This window comes from Oenanthe melanoleuca, chromosome 1A (genome assembly GCF_029582105.1).
Source record: "Oenanthe melanoleuca isolate GR-GAL-2019-014 chromosome 1A, OMel1.0, whole genome shotgun sequence".
Classification (NCBI taxonomy): domain Eukaryota; kingdom Metazoa; phylum Chordata; class Aves; order Passeriformes; family Muscicapidae; genus Oenanthe; species Oenanthe melanoleuca.
Window position 1 is genome coordinate 42,192,857 of NC_079334.1, and position 17,741 is coordinate 42,210,597.

Here is a 17,741-nt window from a genome sequence, read left to right on the forward strand (position 1 = left end):
TGCTTTGATATACAGGGTTATATTTGCTCCTCACAAGATTCAAACTGTTGCCATATGGGTAGAGGTCAAATGAATGACCGCAGCTTATTGCCCAAAGCCATTCAGGTAACATGAACACTACAGAACTGCCTTAATCCCCTGCCCTATTGTCCTTTGCTCCTGCACAGCTGACCTATCTTGCATTTGAAAATCAGACTTGTGCTCATACCTGTAGAGCTTCAGCAATTTTTGAAGGAATAATGGCTGCTAAAAGGTGTTCAACTGTCAGACCTCACATCGCCTGAATTGCCAGATTCTTATTTGGAAATTTACTTTTTGTTTCAGTTAAAAATTTGGAAAAAAGCGGCGCTGGTTTTTGTCTATGGCACTGACAGAAGCTACTGGAACATGTGTCAATCTGAATGAAGGTTGTCAATTTTAAATTGTTCTGAACAGTCGATCTTCAAGGAGAGATAGACCTTCAGTGTTTACCATAGAAGAGCTGGGGTTCCATTCCCACAAAAAATATAGGGAAATTTAAACACAATAAAATGAGATTTAAGAAAAGTAATTTTATTGCTTTTAAAATATTTGCATTTGAAGCAAATATGTTTCATAAAATATTAAAATACATACACTGTTTAAAAAATGAATGGTCTTATATTTGCTTTGAAGTGGTCTACAATAAAACTTTCGCAGACTTAGTGCTTCTTTTTATTTTTACAAAAAATAATTTTGCAAATCATAAATAAGTGAAACATCACATCTGAATCAGTGGGTATTTGCTTCCATGTAATGAAATAGTGCCCATTTGCTTTGTATGAGACAACCATTTAAGTTGACTCAGAAAGAGTTAACTCGCTGCTTCAATGAGTAAGACCCAAGAAATGGGAAAATTCTAATTTGCTGGAGAAATCTGAGGCATGTACAACAATTGCTTCTTTCAATTTACTGTCTTACTATTTTTTGTACATTTTATGTCAATAAAATCAAAGTACTCAAACTTTTCTCTACTTTTGCTCTACTCAACTTTGCCCATGTGTGTTCTGCAGCAGGACATCTCGGGGTACTGAAATGAATCTTGTATCTTCATGCTTCTGGTGGGCAGAACGGACCTCTCTCCTCCCACCTTCTTTCTCACACCCAATCCTCAGAACTGGAGTTCTGTTTACCTATCATGATCAGTCTTCTCTAGTGTACGCAGATTGAAAGAAATAGTTTGAAATTCTTGCTTCTTGTTGGATTTCTTTGATATTCGTGGTATTTAGAGACATAAGCTTTTTGTTTGCTTTCACTTTCAGAACCCTTCAGATTTTAAGTTGTTTTTTTCTTTTCATGTAACTGTGCTTATCAGTGACCCCACATAGAGAGAACACTTTAATATCCATCAGAGAGCCTCCATCTCCTGAGTATTCAAGAAAAAGTATAGTATTTCCAACAAGACTCAATATTGTCAAGATTATGCTGGATACTAATACACATTGGAACAATCCAGGTATTCCTTCTACAATCCTGGACTCTTGACAAGGGATGTATGATTTTATTCTAGCAGTGAAACTGTTTCAGTACTACACAGCTTCACGCAAGGCCGGATTAGCTCATTCCCCCATTTCAGGAAAAAAATATTCAGGTGAAACAGATAATCCACGCACTCTGTGCGAGGGATGCCGGGGTCCCTGAATGCTGGGACAAGCAGCTTCGTGAAGACTTTGCCCAGACAGGACAATCTAAGCAGGAGACCTGGAACCAGAACAATCCCGCGGTGTCAGGCTCTGCGGGGCAGGGGCAGGTGATGGCCGGGCTGCGGTTGGGTGACGCTGGATCTGCGGGACACTGGCACCGCTGGCTGCCGCCGCACGGCCTCTGCCGCTCCCGGTGGGAATGCCAGGTTTTCCAGAAGCCTGTCCTGAGGCTGGAGCGACACCTCCCGAGTGCGGGGTACGCGGGATGGGGCCGAGACCCCCGGGCCCCGAGGGGGGCTGCCCTCCGCTTGGGGCGGGCCGTGCCCGGGGCCCCGCCGCTGGAAGCGCGGGCACGGCCCCGCCTGAGGGCAGCGGGCACCGCCGCGCCGCCCCGCCGGCCGCGGGGGCAGCGGCACGGGAGGCGGAGGCAGGGAAGGGACGGGAAGGGCCGCCCTCGCCCACCCCGGCGGCGGAGAGCGAGCTGCGGGAGCGGAGGCGGGGGGCGGGAGAGAGGGAGCGCGGGCGCGGCGCGGCCTCCCGCGGGTGTGCGGGGCCGCGGGGCGCATGGAGGGGCGGCGCGGAGCGGGGCCGGCCCGCGCGGCCGGCGGGCGCTGAGGCGGCGGCGGCCCGGGGGCGCTGCGGGCACGGCGGCCGCGCAGCGAGCCATGCGGGGGGCGAGGCGGCTGGCGGCTCTGCTGTGCCCCCTCGCCCTGCTCGTCACCGCGGCGTGGGGACTCCGCTTCCACCCCGGGCAAGGTAAGCGAGCGGCAACAAAGGCGGCGACCGGCGCGGGGCTCCTGGCCCAGTGCCGTGCCCTCCGGGACGGAGGCAGCGCTCGCTCCGGGGCCGGGCTCGCTGCGGGGCTGCCCTCGCTCCCCGGCTGTCACCGCACCCCGGGCTGGCCGGGGCGCCGTGCCGGGAGCCGAGCGGATACCAGCCAGGGGTTGCTGCAGTGATGCTGAGCTCCTGCCTTCTATTGCAGAGACCTTGGTGAAGCAGCTCTCCTCGTATGAAATCATCACACCTGTCCGAGTGAATGAGTTTGGAGAAGTTTTCCCGCACACGCATCACTTCAGAAGGAGGAAAAGGAGTTTGGAGGCGCCGCTGGAGCCCGCTGCTTTCCGGACGCATTACCAGCTCAGAGCATACGGGCAGGTCTTCCAGCTCAACCTGAGTGCTGATGCAGGCTTCCTTGCTGCTCAGTACACGGTGGTGCACGTCGGCGCCCCGCGGAAGCAGCCGTCCCCTGACCTGCGCCACTGCTTCTATCGCGGGCATGTCAATGCCCAGGAGACGCACATGGCTGTCTTCAGCATCTGCGGTGGTTTGGTAAGCGTGTTGGTCGCTGCTTCCTGTCTCCATTCATATTCTCCTCTCTGAAAGAAATGTAGTGGGATGCCTTTGCTGGAGAGCTAAGCTGGAAATTCTTGGGCATCATTCCAAGTAGTTGGTCATGAAATGTCTTGGCATCTGCAGTGTGCAGTCATGATGATACTTCTCTGGTGGGGTATACAAATGCAGCTTTCAAAGGATCTGTTTCTGCCCAGTGATATAGTTGGTTGATGTAACTCCTGACACCCAGAGCATTATAACAGAGGAAAAAGCATGCCTTAGAAACACAGTAAGCTATTGACTTGATAAAATGATGCTGTCAGTTGGCATCAGTTATGTGTTTGTAGCTTAACAGATATTGTGGTTGTGAGTGAGGGGTAATGGTAGTTGAGATGGTGAGAGAAGAGCTAGTGTTGATCAGTTTGTTCCTCAAATTTCAACAATACTGTAAAGGTATGTTATATCCTAATAACATACCTTTATGCATACAGCAGTGTTCTAAACACATTTCTGCTAAAAAGGAGTAGGAAATTTCCTAACTTCAGCGCAAGTGTGTCTGTGAAACACTTCTTAAGAACTGAATTGAATAGACAAACCAAAACTGCAACAATATACATTCTGTACTTATCCCTTGATAGCATTTATTATGTCTTCCAGAGTGATAATGGAGAAATAGTAACATACTATGTCTGAAACTATGTCTGAAAACAGTTGTACTGTGTTGCTAAATTTTATAGTTTTGTGCCTGGAAACATGAAGACTGGTACCTTGTGCTTTGCCAGATCACTGCTTATTGAAAAGCCAAGGACAAATTGTGTGACATGCACACTCTAGAAGTACAGCATTGTAAATATGACTGTGGATTTAAGTTGGGGTTGACTCTTTTTTCTGAGACATTAAGAAAATCCAACTTCATATTCTAAGCTCTTTCTAGTAGTCTACACAAAATAGAATGCAATTGGTTGGATGTATTTAGGACTGTTTAATGTGTATTAAAAGAAGTTGATACACAGGATAGAAGAGAGAACCAGAAATAGCTGCTGTTTGAGAGACACATCTCTTTGTGCTTCTTGGGTATTTGGATATATACCATCTTGTCTTTGGGTTGAGGTGTGTGGCCTTTGGATAGTCTTTGGAGGGATTGTGTGGTGGTCATAGAGAGCTGTTGCCTGTAACTGCACAGAGGGTCCTCCAACTTGACTCAGAACCTTCAAGCTAATGTTCTTCCTCATCCTCATGGATTCAAAGCAAATGTTTTCTGCCCTGTGTGGCTGCCAAAGGAGAAAACTTCTTTGTTTAGAGTTTAGAGAAGAATGAATGTGCAAAGAGGGAACTACAGACCAGGTAGAATTGTCCTATGAGATCTTGTCCTCCCTGAATGCATTCCCTATTCCTAGATGGGACTACCCTCAAAAATGAGTAAAAATACGTTTTTGTCCTCAAAGTTTTTAAAATTTAATGGGTTTGTGCATTCAACAAATGCACCTGCAAAAATACATTAGTCAGTTATTGTTCTTTTAATGAACAGTGCCATGCTTCATGAGTGCATCCAAACATTTGAAGTCCGACTGCTGCTGAGGTAAGATACTATTTATTGGGAGCAAGAGATAGAGATCAGGCTAGTGACTCAGTAGCCTTGCATTATATTTATTTTAAGTGTAAGTATTTAAGTATTTTAAGTATATTGTAAGTATTTAAGTAAAATCCTTTCTCTTTGTAGGATTGCTGAACTTGAGCTTAGTATATGGAAGTTAAGATACTGCTTTGAACTATTAGGTGTAATTTTACTTCCAGCTTTGCTTATATAAGGGAATTGCTTATATTTGACCAATGTTGTAAAAGCTGTGGAGGAGGAAATTATAATTGCTCTGGATATGTGCCTGAGTCATGTGAATTGAAACCAGGTACTTGTGTTCACTTTATCCTGTAGCCATCTCTCCCAAAGTCTGACTGCATTAATTCACAGCTTCATTCCTCCTTTAGTTCCTTCTTTTCCTTATTTGCATTCTCAGGTTGAGTGTGTTGTCCCCCTCCACTCTGCTTTGCCATTTCACCCTCCCTTAAGCCTTTTCCTGCGTGTGCTAAGGGCACGTACAGCCCAGAGTACCCATGGAGCATTGCTTAATGGCTCCTGACACCCTGTATGCAGTTTTGTTGTGTTACATTTCAGAGCATGCCCTGGGTTCAGGGGTGCAAATGGCACAGGGAGGTTAGGAGGTCAGCAGGGAGTCTGTAGTAATTGCAAGGAGAGAGTGTATAATTAGGGAACTTTGGGATCCATCAAAGGCAGAAGGTCATTTGGAGTGATGGTCTGGGTGCCTAGCTGAGCATCTGATCACATAGAGGCATATTTCTTGCATCTTTAGAGTAGTTGAGATTTCATGCTTTATTTAACTTTATTTTCTTAAGTTCCATCTTTTTTCCTTTTATTGCATTAGTCAGTTATAACTTCCTACAAACACAGGATCTGCTGAGGATGTCCCTGGGTGCATGCAGACTAAAGAGACCTTTCAAATGTTATGCAGACAGCAAAATGAAAAGGGTAAACCCTCAGATAGTTAAAAATCATTTAACTTTTGAGAACATGTGGCTTATGAATTTAATGACAAATACAAGCTAATCCCAGTGAATGAAGTGTCTTATAAATGATGATAGCTTCCTTATTTTAATTAGAATTCAATTCCTCGCAGGACCCATCTAAAGAAAGCTAAAGAAAGCTTTTTTTTTTTTCTTTTCTTATTTTTTTTTTTTTTTTTCCCTTTTCCATCATCCTGAATGAATGCTATAGAAACAGTTTGTTTAGTCTTTTGAAAAAACTGGTATTTTTTTCTCAGGGGTTAGGAGGGTGTTGGCTGATGGTGAGGATAGTTAAAACCAGCTTTTGTGAGCTAGAAGAACGCTGACGTGCCAAAGGTGTTTTATGTGACTACTGTGAGAGAGGAAAAGGTAAGAAAGAAGGAGAAAATACATTCTTTTGGGTGTCTCTCATGTGTAGAGCAATTTCACATGCTCACTGACTGGCAGTTAGGAGTAGGAAAGTATTCATGAATCTCTTCTTGCATGGATTTGCCAGCTGTCAGCTTCCTGCAGTCCAGGAAGGCAGGACCACTTTGTTCTAATGTAGCTTTGGAGTGTGACAGGTTCCTTCTTCAGCAGCTCAAGGAAGCCCTTTGGTAATGCTCCCTTGCTGCACATCAGACTTACTTTTTTCTGATGTATGGCAAGAGTGTGAACCTAAGTGTGGATCTTCTCAATCCTCAGTACAGGAGGTTGTGTTTATTTTTTATTAATATGGGTCAGCAGATCACCTTTCTGAGAGGTTTTGGAAACAGTTCTGTCTGCTGCTATGAATGAGTAAAGTGGCTCTTTTTAAGGAAAAGTAAACAGTCCTGAAATATGTCTTAAAAAACTGTGATTTTTATTGTTTGGTTAAAAAACCAAACAATCCAAAGTCCAAAAACATGCTGGAAGCTGCTGCTAGCGTAGCCAGCATCTAGTTTCTTGTGGAGATCTAGTGCAGGTAACAAACTTCAGATATTTGCTCCCTGGTTTTGTGCTCCTTAGTACTAACAACCTCAGTGAGTGAAGCTATATTGTTTTCTTATAACTGGAAAATATACTTAACTGGTTGTAAATGCTTTAACTTTTAAGTTGTCACTTCAAAAGAGTTACTTTCTAAATCTGGAAGGCAGGATCATTTCAGCATTCAGGTTACATTTATAATGCTATGAGCATCCATAAGGCACATACTGGATTTCATAGTTTTTTATCTTAATGTACCAATTCCATCATAACCTAGGAAAAGAATCCTGTTAAAACGTCAATTCAAAGCAATTGATTCTTGCTTGAGCAAACAAAGTCTTGCTACTAACTGGCTGGGTGATGTGAAGATTTCCACTTAGTAGTTCTGTTTCCTCCTGTCATACATGTATATAAGGTGAGACTCCAGCTCTGCACAACAGGAAGCATTTCAGTGCTTCCATTATAACCCTGAGCTTTTGCTCTGTCTCTGGCCATTACTAAGTGGTTTTAAGTAAAATGTTTTACTTTGCAAGTTTAAGATAAAATGTTCTTTCTTTTTGGCTTGTTATAAAGTAAAAGGACAATTTAGGTCCCCGCTACAGCTGTTTTGAAAACCCTGAAATTTCTCCAGTATGTGTTCCTCAGGCTCTTTATATATAAATTTTTCCTGGACATATTTCCACTGATACTATACCTTCACACATGGGCCAGTACAGATCAGCAAATGCAGGTGGTAATTGCAATTGTAAGCTGAGAAGACACGTGGAGTTGCAGATCATACAGCTGAAGTTCTGTCACAGAAAATGTTTTATCCAAAGCAGTAAGACCTGAGTATGAGCCTACCTGTTCACCAGCAAAATCCTGCAGGAATTGTCCTTTCAACAGACTGATGTTCCTGTGTAACATTTTATGTCTAGGGTGCTCAGCTGTTGCTGGCCTGCCTTCTGCCCACATCCTGTGTCAGTGGCCTTTCCTTGGTGGCTACTTGGGCACATTCTTTGCCCATATGTTTGCCAAATAAATTGTTTTGATGGCTGCAGCTTGATCTCAACTGCTGCTTTTATTGTTTAGATCTATGTGACACAGGTGAATTTGCTGGTATGCTCTGGGCAGCCAAAGGAACTTCAATTTACTTTTATCTCTGTATATACACACACACACACATTCATTAAATTTCAGGGAAGTACACAGAAGTTTGTGTCAGGGGAGGGCAGAGTACACTATATGTGGCCCTTTCCTGTTACTAAGCTAAATTACTGGTGTGCAAATAGGTGTGTGGGGAGGGGGTTGTGTGTGTGGGTTTTCTTTTTTTGTCTGAACTTAATCCTTCCTGTCCCTGGTGGCAGTCAACAGTCAGGTGTCATGGATCTCGGGAAACTTTGTACTCTCGGGGAATAGATAGGCTTCCCATATGAGATAGTGTATCTGCAGTAGTCTCAATTCTCATTCTGTTTCAGACATACCCTCTTGTAGAAAATGGCAAGCTTAAGGTAGCAAAGCCAGACACTGAGAACAGCTAATACCTCCTGGGAGTGCACATATTGACAGAAGTGCTCAGGGTAGCTAACTTGGTGGCTCACTAAGGTGAAAATCTAACCATGGCTTGTGTGATAACTGCCTGTAACAGTGCTTATGAGGTCAAAAGGACTGTATGGAGCAATTCATCTCCCAGTGAGAGAAAAATGTGGTTCTGCATCCACTTAAAAACATCAGAACTAAGAAGTTCTTTTTAAACAGAGATAAGTTGGAAATGTAAATGTGCTTGACTTTTCTGAGACAGGCAACATAATACGATGGAGTTTCCTCCAAGATAAACTGTACGGATCCCCCCTGTGTTCTGTCAGAATACTGAGCTTGATGACAGTTTGGGTGTTAAAACTAGATCCCATAAAACTCAAAAGTCAACAACCCACTCCCTCCCCAAACAAACAATAAAATCCTTTTATGTATACATACATTCTGTTTTGCCAATTTCAGCAGGTGTTGCAAAATAACTGTTTTTCTGTAATGGAATCTCCATGTATTTATCTATTAAAAAAAGATGTGTTGCAGCAGACCTCTCTTCAGGGGTAGAAATGAGCCAAGACACAGACTGATTCAACAACATGGAAAGGGTCCTGGTTTATTCTTCTTTACAGCTCAGCCATCCTGACTCTACTACAGCAAGCTCCAGCTGCAGACTCTGACTGTGGCTGTTTCCTGCTGGGCTGTGGCTGCAGTGTTGGTTTGCAGACTCTGAGCACAGCTTGCACCCAGCTCAGCTGTGACTGCAGCTCCAGCAGCAGCTCTGACTCCATCACACCCAGACTGACCCCACAGCAGAGCTTCTACTGCAGCAGCTCTCTGCCTTGTTTTGTTCTTCTTTGTGCCTCTGTGGATCATTCCTTCTTCCTCAGGGCTTCTCTTCCTCCAAGGTCCCCTACATCCAAGATCTCCTGACGAGCCAACCCACCCCTTTTATCACACTCATCTTTATTTGTCATAGCTGCAACCCATTAAGGGTAAGGCTGTTCTTCTTCTTCGGTAATTAGTAAAACTGTGGCTTATCAAGGCAAGGTCGCCTGTAATCTCTTCTTCTACACCTACAGTTATGTGTATTTTTAGTTGGCTTGTCTAGCTTGTTCACTGTGAATTGCAAATAAAGATAAAATAAAAAATAAATAAATGACTCCTTTCTCTTCCTTCCACTCCAATGAATCTTATTAATTTCCATGAATCAATGCTGTTTCCAGGAGGCTTTGAGATTGTTTTTTTAACATTCTCACAAGTTGTCTGCTATTGAGCCCCTCTGTTTTTGCTGCTAATTTTATTTAGAAACTCCTGGTTATCATATGGTTATTGGTAAGGTGTAGGCTAAACATACAAACAGGTAAAATCCATTTAAGCATTTACATGGAATTAAATTTCAGTCTGGAATGAAGAAATTTTATCTAACCAATGCTTCGGTGTCTTTGCAGATGAGGGCACTTCCAACCATAAGTGAATGCCCCATCAGTTCCTTCAGTGGTGAGATTATAGTCAGCTCATGCAATCTTAACATCACAGAATTTGTAAGATGTAGTTAGATGCCTATAACAAACTTTTAGCATTTCATTCTCTAAGAACTTCAGAAGTAATGTTGCTTCCATTCACTTCTGAAAACATATCCTACCAAAAAAAATTGTTGCTAGCTATTTCTCCCCTGCTGCTTAGCTTGTGTACTGTTCTCTTATTTCTATTATATTAGCTCTGATCTTAATACATCAGCTTGAACTGCTATCTCTTATTGTGTTTCTAGCTGAATCATCTTCTAGCAGAAATACTTTTTCCATATGTACTATGATCACTCTAAAACTTTTTTCTTTAATTAAGCAATGCTTCTTAAGTCTTTCATCATAAAATATTGTAACAGTGAAGCAGGAAGAAAAAGGGGGAGGGATTCTTACATGATTCAAGAGATTTGAATGGAGAAGAGAATAATATAAAAGGAAGGGATTTTGTAGTTTACTTTGAGTGTTAAAGTGCTCTTGCTGTAAAGTACTTGCAGATTTTTAAGTGAGTTAAGAAGCTGTACTTTAAGGGATGAGAAGTACTTGAGCACAGGAATGGAGCTTACCTAGAATACAGTCTGCCAGTTTAGAGTTGAGTTTTCCAGAGCTTTAGTTATTCTTTTAGAGTTTTTATGAAACCATTCCAGTTATGCTGTTGGACATATTAATTCCTCATTTATGAAATCTGCTATATGTCCCTTATGTTTTCCATGTGTTGTGCAAACTTTATAGACAAAGATGTAATTTGTATATGGGCATGGTACATTCTTTAACCATAATATTGCAATATTTACTTCTATAACTCTTGCAATAGAATTAATATTGGTTAAGACTATGCAGTTTTAAGCCACTTTAAAACACTAAGTCATACTATATAGTGAGTAGCTTTGTTGATCCCCTGAATCTTGATTTAATCTAAAGTGTCTAGATCATCCATAATTTAAATACAAAAAATAAATTATCATTCTCATGTGGGCTTTCTCATAAATTTTCTCATATGCATATGCATATGCTCCTTCTTTGGACCACTTATTTATCATGTGCAAGAGACTGTTTTCAATTTTGTACTCTACTTCTACTGAAGAGGTCTTTTATCTGAAGAACAGAAATAGAATGTTTCAGGCAGCTTTCTTATTAGATGATTTAAGAGGCATCTACAGATGATAAATAAATCCAGTTAATTTCTGATTTAATTTCCTGCAAATGCTTGGGCTGCTGTTTTAGCAACCTGCCTGTGTACATCTAAATGACTTTTCTTTATTTCATTTTACCTAAAGTATTCTTTATTTGGATCTCACATCTCTTTTCCTTGCGTGTCCAAGATGCAGCAATAGCTCCTTTTGTATCAGCAGAATCTGTCATCACATGAAGTATCACTTTCCTGACTGCAGGACTGTAAATAGACAATGTAAATGGTGACTGAATTTTTGTATGTGCAAGTTTTAGGAAAATGAAGAGTGAAGCATGTGTTTTCATGGTGGATTTAGAGGATTGGAATGGGTAGCTACAAGTTCAATGTCTTCTTTGGCTTTGCATGACAAATAGCAAATTCTCTTCTCAAGAGAGAGCACAGCTTGATCTCTTTAATTTTGCTCTTTCTCACATACAGCATAGTGAGTTCAGTGGAGATAGATTTGTCATAGACTGCTGGTAAGAGACCTTCATAACTACTCAGTGGTAGTAATTGCTTTATACCCATACATTATTGAAGAGAAGTTAATTTATTGTAGAAAGAATTAAAGCTTTTTGCATTATAGATTTTTCCTCAGCTGTTTTTTCTATATCTAAACAGGACATTGATTGTGCAATACTGTGTGACAATCAGTGGACCAAAGAGTGAGCAAAAGGAGGCTTGACAGCTTGACTCCATTTTTCTGAAATGATTGTCCCAAGTATCTGTAAAGGTGGGCTCTCCAGTCTTAAGGACACGATTGTACCATCTTGTGTTAATCTTTTGACATACAAAAAGAGCTAAGAATAATTCTGAGCCCATGGGTTATAATAGAGGATTCTGCTCATCCAGCTGTCTGTCCTAACTTTTTGGCCTGTAAATTTGTGGTCTGTTGTGAGGTTTTGAAGTGAGGAGACTCAGTCAAAAATGTATGTCTTAGTGTTCAGGAATTTTTACTTTATATTTATTTATTTATTATTTTTAGCATGAAATAATAGAAAAAGAATATAGCCTTGTTCTTGCAGTTGTTCTTTTCCAGTAAAGTCTGATATTTTGCAAATTTAGAGTAGAATGTAGAACGAACTCTTTCCTTATTAGTTCTGAGTTACTTTTCTTATAATCTATGTGTTGTAACTGAAGCCATCCCTTTGTAAAATCTAAAAGTCTGTCTGTTGGAAAAGCCCTTGAAGAAACAAATCCAGATTATCTGCTCCACCTGTCTGAAAGAATAGGAGGGAAATAAAATGTATGTAGGGAATAATGCAGGAACAATAAAGTTCTTGCTTAAATCTAGAAGAACATACTTTAAATATCTATTATGTAATAACATGGGTTTTGGTATATCAGGAGAAAAGAATTAATTAGTACATAAGTGTTGACAAAAATTATGGAGTCAGATTTATGACATTTTGTTAGCTGGGACTTTAATAATATATGTAATAAAACATGAATCTTAACAAGAATTGATGCTTTGTCCCTGAGTGACAGGCTCTTGTCTGTCACTGTCATTTACCCAAAACGTTGTACCTTAAGACACACTGACAAGCTGTGGCATATCTGTTTTCCTGAAGCCCTTTCCAGGCTGTTCTTGGTATGCTTGATCTACTGTCCTCTACAAATTACATGCCCTGGAAACAGTGGATGTGAGAAGGCTAAACTGAATGTATAAAGGATCCAGCATGAAGACTACTTGCAAAGAATTTGAATTAAACTGAGGGGGAAAATTGCTTCTGTGAGTTAGATTTAAACAGTCTTGAAATGAAAGTACTATTTAGCTGTCTCTTTATTCATTCTGTGACAAAATTGGTGAAGAGGATTCATCCACAATGTGTTGACAATAGCTCTAATAATGTTATATATCAGGCAGGACTGCAGATGGGCTTCATGCATGTGTCAGACTAACAGACTCTTACAGATTGACAACTGCTAACTGTTTAGAAGGATCCTAAATTCAAGGGGATATTATAATTCCAGTACAATACCCTGGATACTAAACTAGTTCTGCAGGAGTTTTTAAAAGTAGGTTGTTTGAAAAACAACCTATTCTCACTTCTGTTCTCATTTATCCTGCTCTGCCACTCTCTCTGTAATCCTGAATTTCAAGGTGGACATGAACATTTAATCTCTTAAACTGTATTATGTAGATTATTGCTATTGTCTTATTGGTCAGTCTTATGCCTTACTGGCTATACATCTATCAGGATGCAGTGTACCTACTCACTTGATGTGTTTAATTGGCTCAAGCAAGGAAGTTCCTAAAAATTTTGAAAATAATTTGATGAAACTCTTGCATGTTTTTCCCTCCTCATAGTCTCCTGAGATGAAGTACTTAAGCCATAGGAAATTATGAATTCAGTTAGAAGTACAGTGAGAAAAAAGAGAGTCTGCTTTAGGATTTCATAATTGAAAGGATTATGGGGCAGGGGGCTAGGGGAAAGGAGCTTAATTTTTGTTCTTTGTGTATGTGCCAGTGCTTTTCTTAGTAATCAAGTTACTGTGGTTCCCATGTAGTTACCCATGTGTGTCTGTGGTGGCCAGGGAAAGGGGGTGTTTTGGAGGAATCAAGGAGAAAAACACTTTAATGGTGTCAACTTTGAATTTGTGGTGCTCCAGTCAAAAATCTTCAAAAAGAATATAATTTTAACACTGTTTCTAATCTATGGAAAAAACGCAATATTAGAAGAAGAATATTATATAAATTATGTTAAGGACAGAAGGCAACAAGTCAGTCCAAAATTTGGACAGCAGTCAAATTCTGAAAATCTTGATAGCTTCTGCTCTCCTTTTTCACAGGTCCCAACTGGTCCTGTATGGTTATACTGAGTTTCTATTTATTTTTGTGATCTTCTTTGCTTCATCACTCTTATAGCAATTACCTTTCATACATTGTTAATATGCAAGGTAATTGAGTTATTCTGGTGGGGCAAGTCCCTGAAAGCAAACTTCTTTTGCCTTACCTTCCAGGTTTCACTGGAGTTTCCCCCATATCACATGTATATGTGTGATCATTAACTTCAAAATATTATCATAAATAGCTTTTATTTCAATCAGAATTATTTTTTATGAGTTTTTCCAGTGGAGAATAATTCAATTACTTCTCTTACTTTCAGATGGGCACCTTCAAGGCACATGATGGTGAATACATTTTAGAACCTCTGATGAATGCGGATGGAGGTGAACATGAAGATGAACATAACAAACCACATCTTATATACAGGCATGGGGAACTTAAAAGAGAGTATCAGAAATCCCATAAACCTTGTGAAGTTTCAGGTATAGTCGTACTTTAAATTTCATTCTGCCTTTTTCAAATGTCAGTTGTACTAAAGGAAAAAAGCAAGATTTTATTTCGTAAATAATTTTTCTCGACATTAGAACCTACACATTTATTTCACATAGGCTTATCAGATGTTTATTTTGTTTTGTGAAAGTTATTCATATCCTTTCTTCACAGAGGAACAACTTATATCACTACGTGGAAATTATGAGAGTTTCTCTAGTAAGGGAGACTTGACAGAGGATATGGAGGAACATAGCATTCAATACGTATTTTTAGTTTGAAATTGGGCTGTGATAATTCTAAAATTGTCTTCCAAATATTTTGTCCACTTTGTACTGTTTTCTTCTAAAACTAATTTGCCAATAAAAAGAATTTGTGTAAATCTGATGTATGCCTTACTCAGGCCAGGATAGGATATTTATTGCATTTCCTCAGTCCATAAATTCTGTTTCCTTAATACTGGAAGCTCATCAGAGTTTGCCAGAATATGTTTTGGATAAATCTGATTGCTATACTTACTCACTTGTTGATTTCTGGTGTTTGTAAACAGAATTAATTTGACTTGTTCTTAATCTGTTTGGTCCATAAATTTAGACAATCTTTAAACTCTCCCTTTAAATATAAGTGTTATTTCCCATTTTGCCAGTATTCTGCAATTTCAGACACCTTCTGTGACCTAGTAAAGATTATGTATATGAAATTGCTTCAGCCAGTTCCCTTCAGTGCATCAAACTCAGTCTGTCTGAACACTGAGTATATGTGGATACCCTTGAAGTAGTTCCTTTTCAGAGCCAGTCCCTTCTTTCTCTCCATGGTATTGTTAGTGCTAATGATGTCACAGTATAGCTTTATTTTGTGATTGATTTTTAAACAATTACTCAGTAAAGTGCTTGCTGTTGTCTCTACTGTTTATCTTTCTGGCCATATTTTACCCCAACTTTAAGGAAGGTAGACTAGTAGCTTGAAGTTTACCATGGTGTCTCTTCCTTGAATAATGGAATGATGTGTACATTTAAATCCTCTCAAGCTGAGGGTGACAGAAGTATGATCTCTGAATCTTGGGTCAGTGCTATAGTCACTAAGTCATTTGAACAAAATTATTAGGAGACATATCCTTTGGGTGCTACTTTTTCAGAGGGAAATCTAGTTTCCAGGAAGACAGTGGAGGTTTCATGTGAAGGAGCTGGAGTGTCGAGTTAGCTGCTTAAGTTCTAGAGAGTAGTGAGAATTCAGATCTGCCTCGTCATTAAGTATTTTCTATATGAGCTAAGATGACTCTGGTAAAGGCACTGGTTTTTCTGTATCAGGCATCAGAAGCCTCTGGTGGCTGGACTGTACAGTGTCATTAGAAGTATTACAGTACTTAGCTTGGAGATATTTGAGTACATTGTGTATTTCCTTTAGAGCCTGATTTTACATAATGAATATTTACAAAACTTTCAAAGAGGTCACTTAAGGTTTTTGATGTGTACTTGCTTATGAAGTTAAACTCCATATTTATTTAAATATGATGTTATGTAAATTTGAAAGTCAGTAGGGACTTGAATTTAGGAGTTGGATGTAGTTTGTTTCTGTTTGTTCTGCTGGAGCCAGAAAGTTTGCGTGTAAAAATCTGTTTTGTTTAACTGACTGGTGTTCTTTGTTGTACTGATTAAGCTGCAGTGCTTGTCTCCTTCCAGCCTTCCTGTTTGGATTATACTGCATTCTAGGAACTCTGTAATATTGCTGTCTCTTAACTAATTTGTAATAAATAATCAATTTATGGTAGAACTATATAAAAATATACAAGACATCTCACTTGATGTTCCTGTTATAGTCTTCTGTGGTTTTTTGTTTTTTTTTTCATTCTTGCACTTGGAAATAGGATCATAAATATAAGGTTTCCTATTTTGGACAGCCTTTTTACTATATAGCAACTGCGTTCAAAAATAAATATTTTTTTTACTTTACAGAGGAAGAGTTGAAGAGCACTTTATTACATCCAACCTTCAGCAGTTTAAATGAAGAGAACAGCATTTTACAGAAATCTCTCAGTTTAGAGTATGCTTTAAATAACCTCTCCATAGAGGATGGTGGCAATCCACATTCCAGGAAAAAACGTTTTCTTTCCTATCCAAGATATGTAGAAGTGATGGTCACAGCTGACACCAAAATGGTTCGTCACCATGGACAGAATTTACAGCACTATGTACTAACATTGATGTCAATAGTAAGTAAGTTCTTAAGTATTAGGAATTTTAATTATTTCTGTTCTGTTGTTTTCTTTTCTGCAACTTTCCTGTCTTCTGGTTTGATCAAATTCTGTATAATTAAAAGAGATTACATAAACATAAATTAAAGTTGGGTTATTTGTTGAAGAAATAATGTGCATGAATATACAGGCTTCAGTCACTTCTTCTTCATAACAGTTATTTTTCAGTAAACTAGTAAAAAAAATGTGAAGGATAGAAAAACAAATCACGACCATTCTTTGCTATGTATCTGCATTAGAATTTATCAGTATACTGGTGGGTCATTTCTTGACCCACAGCCTTATAGTGTTTGAAGTAGAATCATTTTTAGTCTTGATTGCATATAAAGGAAAGAAATTAAACTTTTAAATTTTATCCTTACTGCCATTATACAGATAGCTTTGAATCTGTATTTTTAAATAAATTTTACTGGTACTTGTGTCTCATCAAGCAACTTGTCTTATGGGAAATTGTCAGGTTGCTGACATTTTAAGTGAATCAAGCATTATTCTTTACTCTTGTAATAATTCTGAAACTTTTAAGGTTATTCAGTTCTGGCTTGGATTTTAAAGAAACCTAAAAACTTTAAGCATATAAATTGCATTAAATTTTAATGAAACTTAGACATCTAGCTCCCAGAAGTACCTTTGAAATCCTGGCCTGTTTTTCTTTTATTTTCTTTGAGGCTTTTTTTTAGCATCAACAAAGCCACCAAAGTAAACTTACTGCTGTTTTATGAGTGGAAAATAAGAACTGAAATATACTGCTAAATATTTTTAGGGTTTTAAGTGTCTTGTCACTCATCCAATTCAACCTGAAAAGGCTTAGCTCTCAGCATGCAAGTAATCCCATTGAACTGGAACTGGAATGCATTTTCTCATTTCTTTAAAACTGCGTAATGTTGGCAATATGAGTATTCACATTACTTACATTATATCTTGGAAATACTTTCTTATTCTGAATGAAATATGTACTTCAAGATAAAAGGAGTACCCTTGCCATAGGATTTAATGAAAAACAATTGTATTTCAACACAAAGAGCAGCATTATTTAATGTGAAGCAATAAATAAAACAATAAGAATATTGTAATTGCTTAACTTGCACTGTTACTTCTTGTTCCTCCAAGAATTGTATCAGCAGAGCAGGCAGTAGGCACTGCCTTAATTGATTCAGTAACTGAAGGACTTTATCTTAGACTATGTTCTGAAAGTTCAAAGCTCTGAACATGAAGGCTTGATCTTAGCAACTGAAATAATTCATTAAGACACTGGAGTTTACTATAAAATTCTAAACCACCTGAAATTTGATTCCATGAAATATTTTGAGGTACTGTCCTCATTTTGTGAATTGAGAACGTGATTATTGACATCCTTTTAAGTACTGTACTGCTTATATAGCTCATTTGGTAATAAAATAACTAGTTGGTCTGTTCTTAGTCTGCTTGCAGCAAAAACTTTATAATCTTGCCTTTCTGAAAAGAAATCATGACATGTAAAACCACCTGTGGTAGGGCT

General features: G+C 39.3%; 1 protein-coding gene across 1 annotated transcript in view; it reads left to right on the top strand.

Moving 5' to 3' along the window:
* The first annotated feature begins 2,326 nt into the window (after window positions 1-2,326).
* Window positions 2,327-17,741, top strand: part of ADAMTS20 (ADAM metallopeptidase with thrombospondin type 1 motif 20) — a 78,473-nt gene continuing 63,058 nt past the window's right edge. Inside the window, exons 1-4 of the mRNA XM_056514409.1 lie at window positions 2,327-2,417; window positions 2,644-2,990; window positions 13,826-13,988; window positions 15,948-16,204. Coding sequence (XP_056370384.1) covers window positions 2,327-2,417; window positions 2,644-2,990; window positions 13,826-13,988; window positions 15,948-16,204 — 858 coding nt within the window. The remainder of the gene's footprint in view (window positions 2,418-2,643; window positions 2,991-13,825; window positions 13,989-15,947; window positions 16,205-17,741) is intronic.